General features: G+C 42.9%; 1 protein-coding gene across 3 annotated transcripts in view; it reads right to left on the reverse strand.

Moving 5' to 3' along the window:
* LOC122554911 (ankyrin repeat and SOCS box protein 9-like) overlaps window positions 1-15,833 on the reverse strand; it is a 54,873-nt gene that overhangs the window by 25,017 nt on the left and 14,023 nt on the right. Inside the window, exons 1-3 of one of the 3 annotated variants that reach the window (XM_043700305.2) lie at window positions 15,540-15,648; window positions 9,305-9,421; window positions 2,437-2,516 (exon numbers count right to left, since the gene is read on the reverse strand). In XM_043700305.2, coding sequence (XP_043556240.2) covers window positions 2,437-2,516; window positions 9,305-9,386 — 162 coding nt within the window. In that variant the 5' untranslated portion in view covers window positions 9,387-9,421; window positions 15,540-15,648. Of the gene's footprint in view, window positions 1-2,436; window positions 2,517-9,304; window positions 9,422-9,530; window positions 9,566-15,539; window positions 15,649-15,833 lie in introns of those variants that run through there. The other 2 variants (XM_043700306.2, XM_043700304.2) reach the window with 2 other exon arrangements.

The following is a 15,833-nucleotide window of genomic DNA, read 5'->3' on the forward strand; positions in this document are numbered from 1 at the left end:
GAATGGCAAGGTCCTAGGGAGTGTTGCTGAACAAAGAGACCTTGGAGTGCAGGTTCATAGCTCCTTGAAAGTGGAGTCGCAGGTAGATAGGATAGTGAAGGCGGCGTTTGGTATGCTTTCCTTTATTGGTCAGAGTATTGAGTACTGGAGTTGGGAGGTCATGTTGCGGCTGTACAGGACATTGGTTAGGCCACTGTTCAAATATTGCATGCAATTCTGGTCTCCTTCCTATCGGAAAGATGTTGTGAAACTTGAAAGGGCTCAGAAAAGAGGTACAAGGATGTTGCCAGGGTTGGAGGATCTGAACTACAGGGAGAGGCTGAACAGGCTGGGACTGTTTTCCCTGGAGTGTTGGAGGCTGAGGGGTGAACTTAGAGGTTTACAAAATTATGAGGGGCATGGATAGGATAAATAGACAAATTCTTTTCCCTGGGGTCGGGGAGTCCAGAACTAGAGGGCATAGGTTTAGGGTGAGAGGGGAAAGATATAAAAGAGACCTAGGGGGCAACTTTTTCACGTAGAGGGTGGTACGTGTATGTAATGAGCTGTCAGAGGATGTGGTGGAGGCTGCTACAATTGCAACATTTAAGAGGCATTTGGATGGGTATATGAATAGAAAGGGTTTGGAGGGATATGGGCCAGGCACAGGCAGGTGGGACTAGATTGGGTTGGGATATCTGGTCGGCGTGGACGGGTTGGACCGAAGGGTGTGTTTCAATGCTGTACATCTCTGACTCTAAAGCTTCATATTACTGCAAATCCAGTCTGAAGCAAACAGGAATGGTTACTCTAATCCTTTAGAGGATACTCCCTATCTGGAGGGTAAAGGCACTGCATTTCTCTTCAATTAAGCAGGTTTGATAAAAATATTGATTGTCACAGGTTTCTAAAAAAAAATTGTAAAATATTATTTTCCAATGTTTAAATGAAGATTTATCAAAAATATTCTTCACAGTATAAAAATGAAGACATCTGCACCATCAAAATTATTTGTATATTAAAAACTGAAAACTACAAATGCTGTAAATCACAAATCAGAAGCTGCTGGAAAAGTACAGCAAGTCTGACTGCTTCTCTGAAGGAGTCAAAGCTGGCATTTGTTCGGGTCCGGTAAACTCCCAATGTGAATATTTTGATGTACTTGATGTCCATCTCTACTGCTAGTCTCCAATGGGTTGGAAGTTCTTGAGATCTTGGGCTTTGCATCAGATACCACATTCCCACTCCAAATAAGGGTCACCGGACTCAAAATGTTAACTCTGATCTCTCTCCACAGACGCTGCCAGACCTGCTGAGCTTTTCCAGCAACTTCTGTTTTTGTTTCTCATTTGTATATTAATTAGATTTGAGAATTTCAACGTTCAATAGCTTGCTGTATTTTTGGAACATAGTCTCATGAATAAATTAGATCGCTGGAGTCCCTTTAGTAAGCTAAAAATGACGAGGATGACAGGAAGAAACAGTGAGGGATCATGGTATCAGACACAAAGCCGAAGATCTCAACAACCTCCAACCCACTGGAGACTAGCAGTAGAGATAGACATCAAGTACATCAAAATATTCACATTGGAATATGAGGCAGATTACAAAAGCTTTACTCTGTAGCAACTGTGTTGTATAAGACCTGGGAATATTTGATGTTATGAAGGAAAATACTTTGACAACGGGATCCAGGTCCAATGTCCACCTGGAATTTTGAGACATGATGGATGACAGTCCCTCTGCGTTTGGAGCTGAAAATGTGTTGCTGGAAAAGCACAGGTCAGGCAGCATCCAAGGAACAGGAGAATCGACGTTTCGGGCATAAGCCCTTCTTTAGGAATCATTCCTGAAGAAGGGCTTATGCCCGAAACGTCGATTCTCCTGTTCCTTGGATGCTGCCTGACCTGCTGCGCTTTTCCAGCAACACATTTTCAGCTCTGATCTCCAGCATCTGCAGCCCTCACTTTCTCCTCTGCATTTGGAGCATGGAAGTGGAATATCAACCTTTTGAGTTCTTCAAATGGAAATAGGATTTCTCTCTCTCTCTCAGTCTGATCAGCAGAAGGTTCAAAGATTTTTTTATGGGTAATTCTCGTAATGTCGATGATGCACTTTCCTAACAGCGCAGTGAAACAGCATGTAACACAAACATTATGGCAGCCTCTTACATAAGTTAGGAGAAAGCAGTTGATTATAATAGTAATGAGAATTGGAAGATGACATTGAGACTCTGAAGGAAAAGGTAATGTGTAATATTTTATGTATATATACACATATACTGGCAGATACTGCAAAGCTAATTAGCTCACAATGATTTCCTTCGAACACAAGTCCTGAAAAGGATAAAACAAAGTATTTAAATATGTCTCTACTGTAGTGTGCTATAACTGCAGTAAAGTCAGAATAAAAGGTTATTTAATATTTAATTATTTAACATTATTATTATTATATTACCTGGCTGATGAGTTGTTGGAGTGAGCAGAGACGTCCATGAATAGCAGCATCATGCAGTGGGGACCAGTCTGATGCAGTGTCTAAAATCCACAAGGTAAGTCAGGGAAACTCAGAGCAAAATACAAGACAGAACCAAGTAAATAACCACTATCAGCAGAGCTCAAAAACCGTGGGTTAACAAAGCCGTTGTGTTGCACTGAGCAGGGCAACTAACATGAAGCATGTGTTTAAAGATTTATCATTGTAAAGACTAATGTTGCTAGCAATTTCCATTGGAATGGTGTTATATTTGTTTTTAAAAGTGGAAACTTTAAGTTTGAAACTAATGTGGCTGATCATTCCCAATGATTGAGGTGAGATTTTCCTACAGATCAGACAAAGGATGTAAATCCTGCTATATTTGAACAACATTTGATTGCACTTATGTTTAACTGAATTAAAAACGTAAACAGGAAACAAATCACAAAATGCAAGTGCCACAGTAGTTTGTGGCTGAAGGATAGTTAAATAAACCTACTTTAAATTATAGTAATATCAATCTTTTGTCAGCAGTAAAAATGTAGTTTGATCAGTGAGACATGCAAATGAATTTGCACTGTATTGTCACACATTCCCTGCACCAAGATTGCAGAGATGGAGAACTGAATTTTAAAGGCATGTAGAGTCCCGCATTCAAGTCTGGACAGGATCTCAAAATGCCTCCAGGACAGTTCTGAATTTACAAGGGCCAGGCAAATAGTGAGGTGTGGCGGAAGGAGAAATGTGGTTATTTCAAATTGCTCCTTAAATGGATTGTGAATAAACCTGCTAGTTTGGGATTGCAATTTTGATCTTTTCTCCCCGGCTGTTCTGAACAGTCTTGTGCACGTCAGTGCCAAGGTGTCAGGTTTACCATGGGGCCCGAGCCATTTTGTTTTCAGATGAGATCTGAGGAACTAACTAGCACTGGCACAAGCGCTGCCCCAAACTTCATCATTAATGTCCACTTTCCACCATATTGGATTTCCTGTCCTTCCAAGGAAGGGACTATTCCCTTTGCTAAGGCAGTGAGCAGCCCCAAGATAGTTCTTGCCTGGTGCTGCTCCTGGCACCAGGCAGACAGCTTCCACCTGCTTAACGTGTATGATTCCTCCAACGGAGTGCCAAACTTCCTTCCTGTCCACCAGGCATTTGAAAATCCAGCCTGAAGATTGTTGTTTACGATTTCTATAAAATGCTTCACTTATTGAGAAATGACATGGCATCTGTTAAATCCTCGAGGTAAAAATCAACGAGGTAAAAACAATGACTGCAGATGCTGGAAAGCAGATTCTGGATTGGTGTTGCTGGAAGAGCACAGCAGTTCAGGCAGCATCCAAGGAGCTTCGAAATCGACGTTTCGGGCAAAAGCCCTTCATCAGGAATACAGGCAGTGAGCCTGAAGTGTGGAGAGATAAGCTAGAGGAGGGTGGGGGTGGGGAGAGAATAGCATAGAGTACAATAGGTGAGTGGGGGAGGGAATGAAGGTGATAGGTCAGGGAGGAGAGGGTAGAGTGGATAGGATAGGTGGAAAAGGAGATAGGCAGGCAGGACAAGTCCGGACAAGTCATGGGGACAGTGCTGAGCTGGCAGTTTGGAACTAGGGTGAGGTAGGGGAAGGGGAAATGAGGAAACTGTTGAAGTCCACATTGATGCCCTGGGGTTGAAGTGTTCCAAGGCGGAAGATGAGGCGTTCTTCCTCCAGGTGTCTGGTGGTGAGGGAGCGGCGGTGAAGGAGGCCCAGGACCTCCATATCCTCAGCAGAGTGGGAGGGGGAGTTGAAATGTTGGGCCACGGGGCGGTGTGGTTAATTGGTGCGGGTGTCCCGGAGATGTTCCGGGACACCCGCACCATATTGGATTTCCTGTCCTTCCAAGGAAGGGACTATTCCCTTTGCTAAGGCAGTGAGCAGCCCCAAATATTCTGGAGGGTAATGCAATATTCTTCAGGGTAATATTCTGGAGGGTAATGCAGCGAGAGTGCTGATTCAATCACTTAGCATGGAGGGTCAGCAGTAAGGTGGTGGTGGACACTGGGACAAGATCAGTCCTCAGTCAGCACACATGGTGGCAATGTCACTAAATAAGCAGGACAGGGAAGTTGGCTTTGCTGCTTTTAAAAGCCCAATTGCCATTTGCAGGATATTCCGATGCTCAGAATACATTATCCTGTCTTGAGTCTTCTGCATGTTCCTGTCGTAGTCTGCAGCCATCATGCCCCACACACAAACTTGTGTCCTACACTTCTCCTTTTACCACTTTGAACTTGACCATCAAACTGAATATAAAGAGGAAATGCTGCCAATTTGAAACAAGAGAAATTGCTAGAAACACTCAGTGCATCCAGCAACATCTGTAGACAGAGAAGTATCACCCATCCTTTTGCCCAGATTCTAACTCTCTCTGAATTGATGCGCAAGATTTTTGAATAAAAAAAGGTTTCGTAAAAGCTAAGTGTCCTCAGAATATATGCATCGGATGCAGATAAATAATCATTTTTTATTGGGAAGTTGATTCTATGGGGGAATTTTGTCATCCTCCAAGAACAGGCAGGAGAAGCTCAGAGCGCGAATTAAATTGGTTTAAAAAAATGGGATGCTTAGCCATAGCCTGTTTTCAATGGTCTGGGAAATTGGAGCATAAGGAAGATGACAACAGATGGACACAGCAGCTATGTGTATTCCCAGAGCTGCTGGTGGCCCGGACATTGCAAATTGCAGATGGCAACCAAACCATCTGCCATGGCCCCTTTCCAAACGCCCCCCCAACCACCCTCCTCAAGCCAAGGGTCCCCCACATGCTCTATCAAGCAGATGCAAATCTAAAGGCAGGGCAGCACAGTGGCTCAGTGGTTAGCACTGCTGTCTCACAGCACCAGGGACCTGGGTTCAATTCCAGCCTCAGGCGACAGTGTAGAGTTTGCACCTTTTCTGCGTGGGTCTCCTCCAGGTGCTCCGGTTTCCTCCCACAGTCCAAAGATGTGCAGGTTAGCAGAACTGACCATGAGAAATTGCCCATAGTGTTAAGTGCATTAGTCGAGGGGAAAGGAGTCTGGGTGGGTTACTCTCTGAAGCATCGGTATGGACTCGTTGGGCCAAATGGCCTGTTTCCACACTATAGGGAAACTAATTTTTAAAAAATTAAAAATCCCAAGGTACTATTTTACAGAAGAATGGGGGGAGTCTTTCTTTTTTCCTAGTGCCCTGGCCAATAGTTATAACAATGAGTAAATCTCAAAGATGCTTCATCACCTGTAACACACCCTGAAGTCACAGGTTGTGAAAGACGACAGCATAAGTACAAGATTACAAGAAAACACTGAATTGGATGACATTGACTTTTCTAAATTTCTATTGAAACCACAACTGATCTTGGAGGAACCTGTGGGGAGAGGTCACAGCACAGAAACAGATAAGTGAATAGTTTTAAGTGTAGCCTTGCTGGAAATCTACAATAGTGATTACAGTCGGCTCTTTCTTGACTACGTGTTTTATTGAGTTAACTCTCTTAAATCCTAAGTATTAAGTTAGCCAGGAGCAGTGTTTTGTAGAGGGATAGGACAGTGCTATTTTCTGGGTCTCTAGATTGAAAGCAGCAAAAATGGCCCTTAGTAGAGTGATATCCTCTTCTTGTCGGATGTGGGGAGTTTAGGGAGAGTTTACATGTTACTGAGGATTATATCTGCCATAAATGTTGTTGGTTGTGAATCCTATCGGATGGAATGGATTGGTTGGACTGACAGAGGCAATGAGAAATTTACAAGAGCCAGGGGCTGTGATGGATGGCTGTTATAGGAAGGAGAAAAATCGCAGCTACAATTACATAGATGGGTTAACTCCAGGAAAGCTAAGAGGTAGGCAGGTAGTGCAGGAGTCTTCTGTGGCTATCCCCATTTCAAACAAGTATGCTGTTTTGGATGACTAGAGAAATTGAGGGTGCGGTTAAGAAAAAGAAGGGAGCATATGTCAGGTACAGACAGGATAGATCGAGTGAATCCTTAAAAGAGTATAAAGGCAGTCGGAGTATACTTAAGAGGGAAATCAGGAGGGCTAAAAGGGGACATGAGATAGCTTTGGCAAATAGCGTTTAGGAGAGTCCAAAGGGTTTTTACCAACACATCGAGGACAAAAGGGTAACTAGGGAGAGGATAGGACCCCTCAAAGTTTAGCAAGGTGGCCTTTGTGTGGAGCCGCAGGAGATGGGGAGATACTAAATGAGTATTTTGCATCAATGTTTACTGTGGAGAAAGACATGAAAGATATAGAATGCTGGGAAATAGATGATAACATCTCTGTAACATGGACATTTTTAAGGAGGAAGTGCTGAATATCTTGAAATGCATAAAGGTGGTAAATCCCCAGGACCTGATCAGGTATATCCTAGAACTCTGGGGAGGCAAGGGAAGTGATTGCTGGGCCCCTTGCTGAGATATTTGTATCGTTGATAGTCACAGGTGAGGTGCTGGAAGACTGGAGGTTGGCTAATGTTGTGCCACTGTTTAAGAAAGGTGGAAAGGACAAGCCAGGGAATTATAGACCAGTGAGCCTGACGTCAGTGGTGGGCAAGTTGTTGGAGGGAATCTTGAGGGACAGGATGTACACGTATTTGGAAAGGCAAGGACTGATTAGGGATAGTCAACATGGCTTTGTGTGTGGTATATCATGTCTCACAAACTTGATTGAGTTTTTTTTGAAGTAACAAAGAAGATTGATGAGGATGTAATCTAGATGGACTTCAGTAAGGCGTTCAACAAGGTTCCCCATGGGAGACTGGTTAGCAAGGTTAGATACCATGGAATATAGGGAGAACTAGCCATTTGGATACAGATCTTGCTCAAAGGTAGAAGACAGAGGGTTCTAATGGAGGGTTGTTTTTCAGACTGGAGGCCTGTGACCAGTGGAGTGCCACAAGGATTGGTGCTGGGTCCACTACTTTTCATCATTTACATAAATGATTTGGATGTGAACGTAGGAGGTATGGTAGTAAGTTTGCAGATGACACCAAAATTGGAGGTGCAGTGGACAGTGAAAAAGGTTACCTCAGATTACAACAGGATCTGGACCAGATGGGCCAATGGGCTGAGGAATGGCAGATGGAGTTTAATTCAGATAAATGCGAGGAGCTACATTTTGGGAAAGTAAGTCTTAGCAGGATTTATACACTTAATGGTAAGGACCTAGGGAGTGTTACTGAACAAAGAGACCTTGGAGTGCAGGTTCATAGCTCCTTGAAAGTGGAGTCGCAGGTAGATAAGATAGTGAAGGTGGTGTTTGGTATGCTTTCCTTTATTGGTCAGAGTATTGAGTACAGGAGTTGGGAGGTCACATGTTGTGGCTGTACAGGACGTTGGTTAGGCCACTGTTGGAATGTTGCATGCAATCCTAACGGAAGGATGTTGTGAAACTTGAAAGGGTTCAGAAAAGATTTACAAGGATGTGGCCAGGGTTGGAGGATTTGAGCTACAGGGAGAGTTTGAATATGCTGGGGATGTTTTCCCTGAAGTGTTGGAGGCTGATGAGGGGCATGGATAGGATTAATAGACAAAGTCTTTTCCCTGGAGTGGGGGAGTCCTGAACTAGAGGGCATAGGTTTAGAGAGAGAGGGGAGAGTTATAAAAGGGACCTAAGGGGCAACCTTTTCATGCAGAGGGTGGTACATATATGATCTGCCAGAGGAATTGGAGGCGGCTGGTATAATTTCAACATTTAAAAGGCATCTGGATGGGTATATGAATAGTAAGGGTTTGGAGGGATATGGGCAGGGTGTTGGCAAGTGGGACTAGATCAGGTTGGAATATCTGGTCAGCATGGATGGGTTGGAACCAAGGGTCTGTTTCCGTGCTGTATGACTAACTTGAAGTAATTTGGTCAATTTACCATTGCATTTGAGGCAGCAGCTGGAATTAAATTGTTCCAAACTATTCATATTCACGAGTTGAGCTTAAAATGACTTTGTCTTTCCTGTAAAATAAATGAAGTCTGGGATCCAAACTATGAGTGACCACTCTGTGACTACAACATTCTGCCTTTGTCAGAGGAATTGGGACAGCGCACATTTAAATGGTGACTTTAAACCCAATTATTCCAAACACACACTTAACTAATGGTGTCAAAAAAGAAAAACAACTTGCCTTGATATATATAATCAATGGAAAAGCAAAATAAACTTGCAGTGCAGGCAAACATGATGCTGCCTTAAAACAGCCTTAACCAGACTGTAGAAAACTCAATTACTTTGAAGAGCAACTACACCCTTCAAATTATTTACGACCACAAGTGCAAGTGGAACTGGGACAGAACTGTGGTTTATAGAATGATTGGCTTTAAAGCCAGTGATGCCCACACCACACGAATAAATAAACTGTTTCACAAACCTGGGACATCCCAAAGTTCTCAACTTCCAAAGTATTTTTAAAGTGCAGTCATTGATGTAAACACCGCAGCCAATTTATACATAGCAAGCACCCACACGCTGCATAGTTTAGAGATAGTGAAGGGGATAAATGTTTGGCTGGCACACATAATTCTTGTTGATTGGGCTTGAGGGTATTTTACATCCATTTCAGATAGGGCCTCAGTCCAATATCTTATCTGAACGACGGGAGTGCAGCACTCATTGTTACAGAGGAATGCCAGCCTGGATTTTTTTCTGTGATCATGTCCAGCTGGGAACCCCTAGCTTACGAGCTACAGGGTCTGACCTGGCCAAGCGTTTTCCAACTGAACAGTTGAAACAGGAAGCAGACTGTGTTCTTCTTGTACGTTACTCTCTCAAAGAGAGCTACCATTAAAAGCACAACAATCCGAATTGCAACACTCAGTTTTCCTTGTTACTTAAAGTAATTGACTTACCACTCATCAATGGGTTGGAGATATACTCCCTATACAGACCCCCTCCTGTAGCCTCTGGCTGCCTGTTTTCATTCTCAGTCATCCTTCACCAGAAACGTAGCTGCATTTTACAATTATCTCGAGAGAAAGGAGAGTCATAAATTTTACATCTTAAAGTGATACAACTGCCAGGAAACAGTGGCAAGGTTTAAGTTCCAAGTCTTTACAGTACTTGATGCTCCATTACCTGAACGAAGCCAGTAACAGCTGTGCCTGTGCTGGTGAACTGAATGCTCAACAACCCTGAACACTGGTAGCACACATGATGAAACTTCCTGTGTCGGAGCCAATCAATGGAAAAGCAGAATAAACTTGCAGAGCAGGCAAACATAACGCCTAAAAACAAGTTTTAACGAATCATTCTGCAGGACAGCCAGTAAACCCGATTGCTTTGAAGAGTAACCAAACTCTTCAAATTATTTAAAGTCTCGAAGCAGGTGGAACTGGGACATGTACAGGCAGACTGACCTATACAGAATCATTTTTTTTTTAAGGTAAGTGTCTCACATCCCACCAAGATGACCAATTCTCATGGACTAAAATAGAGGATATTTTGATTATGTGACCACAGTGAGGGGTTGCAACTGACTGTGAGAATGGGCCTAAGCGTGCAGTGGGATGGGCGAGTTCTGAGAGGCTATAACTGCAAAGGGTAGAGGAGCAGGGATGAAATCAAAATCAATTAAATCTTGCAACTTATCTTGATTAGATTTCCTACAATGTGAAAACAGGCCCTTCGGCCCAACAAGTGCACACCAACCCTACAAAGAGGAACCATTCCCTATATTTATCGTTAACTAATGCGCCTATCACTATGGGCAGTTTATGGATGCTGCCTGACCTGCTGCGCTTTTCCAGCAACACATTTCCAGCTATGGGCAGTTTAGCATGGCCAATTCACCTGGCATGCACATCTTTGGACTGTGGGAGGAAACTGAAGCACCCGGAGGAAACCCACGCAGACATGGGGAGAATGTCTGTGTGGAGTTTGCACAGTCACCTGAGGCAGGAATTGAACCCAGGTCCCTGGCACTGTGAGGCAGCAGTGCTAACCACTGAGCCACCGTGCTGTCCTTGATGAGGCAGAATATCATTACCTACCTGCTGGCCCTTTCATTCACCAGCAGTCGTTCTCAGATCGCTCAAACTCACCCTGGAGATAGGATCAGTCTATCACATGTACAGATACGGGACAAAAGGTAATCCCTGCACCCTACAAAAAGGACTCACGATAACATCAAAATAAAGGATAATCAGTTAACATACAGTGCAGTAGGCTACCTTACATTGAGCGATTCAGGGCACCACTCATATCCGATATTTCAGATACAATATTCGTGTGCTTCTTGAACCCTTGGTGCTTAATCTATAGGCCCTGCTATGACATCAGTCTTTGTCTGCTTGGAGATAGACTGGAGCCAAGAACCAAGGAGCATGGGAAGACTTGCTGGAATGGAGTCTCCATGGACCGAATGAAATTTTATTTACAAAGAACGAAAGAAATGCAAAATGGCAGGTGACACATACTGATCCAACTCATCTTGTATACTTCAAAATGGAGGTCCACTATAACCTATATGTTTACTTTCCAATATCACGGATTCCATACAGTTATTTTTCCCCAGGTAAGGTAAGGTGGGTTTTCAGGTCCAGGGCTGGTAGCCCCAAGTCAGGTGAACAAAGAAAGAATAAAAGGCCGACACAGCAAAAGGATAGTGTGTGTACGGGTTGTAGGACAGAGTTTGGACAGAGAAGCAACATTGCAGGGTGGGAGGGGAAATGTTGGGGGTTGACCTCAACTCAGAATCTGAAGGTCAGGTCTCATACAGTTGTCTGGAATGCCATCCCCACCCCACTGGTCCCAACATTCTGCTTCATCCCTCTTTCCTAGTTCTACAGCCTTGCCAAAACATCCCCATCTAGGACACCAGCACTATCCCACTGGCAGTACACAGAAATATAGGAGAGGGGAACAGCATCATGGAAGACATTCACTTTCTGACTCCCCAAAGCCTGTCCACTATCTGCAAAGCACAAGTCAGGAGTGCGATGGAACATTCCCCACTTATCTGGATGAGTGTCGCTCCAATAACACAAGAAGCTTGACACCATCCAGGACAAAGCAGCATGCTTAATTAGCACCACATCCACAAGCATCCACTCTCTGGACCACCGATGCTCAGTATCAGCAGTGTGTATTAGCTAAAAGTTGCACTGCAGAAATTCACCAAAGATCCTCAGACAGCATCTTCCAAACCCATGATCACTTCCATCTAAAAGGACAAGGGCAGCAGATACATGCTAACACCACCAGCTTCAAGTCCCCCGCCAAGTCACGCATCATCCTGACTTGGAAATACATCGCTGTTCCTTCACTGTCGCTGAGCCACAATCTTGGAATTCCCTCCCTAATGGCATTGTGGGTCAGCCCACATCAGGTGGACTGCAGTGGTTCAAGAAGCAGCTCACCACCACCTTCTCAAGGCTGAGAGATAGTCAGTAAATGCTGGTCAGCCAGTGACGCCCATATCCTACAAATGAATAAAATTAAATTAACCCTTCACCACCATTCAATGTGATCGTGGCTGATCATTGAGCTCAATAACCTAATCCCACCCTCCACACCCCTCCCTCATATCCCTTTACCCAAATTGTACCTACTTCCTTCTTGAAAGCACAATGTTTTGGCCTCAACCTCTTTCTGTGGCCGTGAATTCCACAGGCTCACCACTCTCTGGGTGAAGAAATGTCTCATCTCAATCCTAAAACATTTACCCTTTATCCTTAAACTATGACTCCTGGTTCTAGACGACTTCACCATCGGGAAGCTCACTTTCTGAACCAGTCCTGTTAGCCTCATTATGTCTCCTCAGAAATCCTGGCTACATGGTTTAACGCTGCTTTAATTTGGCAAAGATCCAACTCTCAATCCACAAACAAGTTAGAAAAAGTGACAGGTTAGAAATGTTCTACAGTATAAACGTTTCAGAGAATTCAAGTTGAACTTGAAACAATAAATCCAAAGGTAGCACTGGCTGGTCTTAGCAGCAGCAAGAGGAAGGAATTGAGTGACTAAAAATGGCCAGGTTAAAGAATTTAAGCTGCTTGTAGTCCTACTGCAGAAGTGATACTCCCAGGCCTGACAAGGAAGGCTTCTGCCTCTACAGACCAAAACAAGTACACTGCCTCACTGTCACACCTGATGCCCTCATCCTCATGTAATGTCCGACGTGCTGCAGGTCCCAAGCTGTGACCCACTGACATTGAGCCTGTACTCACTGACATTGAGCCTGTACTCTGAACCACCTCTCTAGCTAAAGGTGGTGAAGATTTATTTAAGCAAGGCTCTGCTGTTAAGGTCGCTAGGTCTCCAAACCCTTACCCTTTGCCTCTTGATCTGATACAGCTGGGGTTTCTCCGACTCCCACTCATGCCTCCCCGCCCCCCCCATTAATACACAGGTCCTCATATTTGCCCTGTTATGTACACATTCTGCACCATGATTCCAGGTGTGATACTTCTAAATGTATGCTTTCCGTTTTACAAATCTTTCTGTCATAATGTGCCAGCACGAATTGGTTAGAACATGACTGGTGAATCGTAAACGTTGTTTGGATAACAAACTTTCTACTGAACAGGTATAGTGATTTTCTGTAGCGATCTTCTACACGCGATCTTCTATAGTTGTTTTCTATCATGCAAGTTTGTAGGGGAACACAACTGTCACGTTATAGACAAACGCTCTGTACTGTATTTTGATGAAAGTTTCCTGTCCTTGCCTTTCAGCTCTCTTGAAACTAGATGGCACTGTAACTCCACAGCACTACCTGCTCTTCCAGGCAACATCCTGTCACTGTAACCCAAAGCCTGTTGTTTCATCCAGTGTTGCCCTCTCAGGTGAGGGCTCCTGCTGTTTGAGCGTACCCTCCCAAATCAGTTACTATATTCCAGCAGCCTTGTTCACATGTATTTAGGAATCCATTAATTCAACTCTAGGTTTTTGGGAGATTTTGACCCAATTAATGTCCATAATACTTCATGTAAATTATCAGAAGCAGACCCATTTTGATGTGTATCTCTAGTTCTGACACGCAGGGCAGATGTAGAGGTAAAGTACACATTACAAATTGAAACTACAAACTATTGTTGCTGTTATTGGGAAAGTGAATGTGGAAAAAAAAAGAACTTGTATAAGCAGGGCTGACAGAACCAAGCAGCAGGTTGTGAGTTCTGTTAAAGGTAGCCTTCTGTTATGAAGATGTGGGTTTACTGGACACAGCACCAAGTGTTCTCGAGAAGGTAACAATCTAACAATTGGCCAAACAACTTTGATTAGCTTGTTGCCTGGAGACAAAAACAAATTCAGATTTGACCAGTTTAAATTATACCCCGAAAAATATCAAACTCCAATCCAATTTGAATTGAGTACATTGACAATCTTAAAAGCCAATGACACAATCTGATGCTCTCAGAAAACTGAACTGTTGAGAGGAGAACTGCCCAGCATGTAAAAAGACTGCCTGAGAAAAAAAAGCTCTCTTAAAAGTACCTTTAATCGATCAGTGACCTATGAAGCAGAATCCCTAAAAAGAAAAAAAATACAACACAGGAAGACCCAAATAGAAGAAGCAAAAGCTGCCTGGTTTTCAGATAAGGAGTCTTGTTTGTAAATCTTAATTGGGAGTTTTATCAGACTAGTATTGTTGAAGGAAAGGTAACAGGTAGGTTAGAGTAAGGAATTGTAAATCGTTGTTAGTTAATTATTCTTTGTTATACTTTAAGGAAAAAAAAAGTTGTTAATTTTTATTTTGAATAGTTCTTGGCCACTCGAATTTTTACAGATTACTGCACAGGATAAATCTTTTCTGTGTTGCTGGTTTTAAATTAGGTAAGAGGGTTTGTCCCGTGTCGTAATACCTGTGACATAACTAATATAATTAACTTTTCAACATCAAAATTTCACTGGTTACAGGCAAGCACAATGCTACAGCTCAGAAGATTTTTATCCTAAAGATCATTTTCCTTTGTGTCTATGCGATCTCATTGTATTTAAGAGCTTAACTGTATTTGAATGAACTCACTGCATATCTCCCTTTGACTTTTCTTCATTACTCAATACTCATTATTTACGACTCAATACTGTCATACTGGAATGCAACAGAAATGAATGAATATATATCTGAAGGAGATGTTAGAAGTTAAATAAAAGTAAATACACATTGTATTCAAATCTGAGAAGACAGTGGGTCACAAATCTCAACCACAAATCAATAGAAAACAACTGAGCAGATGCGTAATTTATTTCCCTACAATAGAGTTCACTGGAGTAATGGAGGGCGTATTTTACAAAGGGGTGCAGCATAACACCTAATTCTCTCTATTTTACATAGCTAACTTCAGATCAGTTACATGGATGAATGTTTGTGTTTGAACAAAAACATAGGGGATTTTATAAGCATGTTGTGTTTACCCAGGGACATGTTTAGATTAGTTAGATTAGATTCCCTATAGTATGGAAACAAGCCGTTCGGCCCAACAAGTCCACACCTACTCTCCGAAGAGTAACCCACCCAGACCCATTCCCCTACATTTACCCCCTGACTAATGCATCTAACACTATGGGCAATTTAGCATGGCTAGTTCACCTAACCTGCACATCTTTGACTGTGGGAGGAAACCGGAGCACCCAGAGAAAACCCACGCAGACACGGGGAGAATGTGCAAACTCCACACAGACAGTCACCCGAGGTTGGAATCGAACCCAGGTTCCTGGGGCTGAGGCAACAGTGCTCACCACTGTGCCACCGTGCAGTACCTCAATGTTTACACAATTACATTCAGAAGCATCATGTCCCACTCATGCAGTCACATGATCAAACTTTTACATGGAGTTCTATATAAAATGTCACCTCTCAGATTAACTATTCAGCATGGGGCTGTGGATGTTTGTAAGTTGTCCATCTTGCCTGTGACAACTCTGTTCTCAAGCAATTCGAAACTAATCCTACTTCCTGATCCACTCCACAACACTATCTTCATCCAATTCAAATATTGAACTAATTACCTCAAAAGATGCAACAATTTCAATCTCACTATGCCCTTTGGCAAAACATTCAATCTTTCAACAATCCTCTGTGCAAAAATATTTCGCAACTTTTCTTCACTCTCTTAGTGACTATTTTAACGTTAACATTACCTGTTTATTCGTACGCTAGATTCCTATTTCGAAAATGTTAAAAAAGGAACAGCTTGAAGTAAAACAAAGAATTATGAATGCTGGAGAAACTCTCTAGGCCTGGCAGCATCTGTGGAGAGAAAGCAGAGTTCATGCAGTGACCCAGAAGTTGCCCCAGCAATTTCTACTTTTGTAACAGCTATACCTGACTGCATTTAAGGAATTATATAAATAATTTGGATGTGAACATAGCAGGTATGGTTAGGAAGCTTGCAGATAACAACAAAATTGATGGTGTAGCAGATAGCGAAGAAG

Source organism: Chiloscyllium plagiosum, unplaced genomic scaffold, assembly GCF_037043375.1.
Source record: "Chiloscyllium plagiosum isolate Xiang-an unplaced genomic scaffold, Cpla_swu_hap1 HiC_scaffold_12, whole genome shotgun sequence".
Lineage (NCBI taxonomy): Eukaryota > Metazoa > Chordata > Chondrichthyes > Orectolobiformes > Hemiscylliidae > Chiloscyllium > Chiloscyllium plagiosum.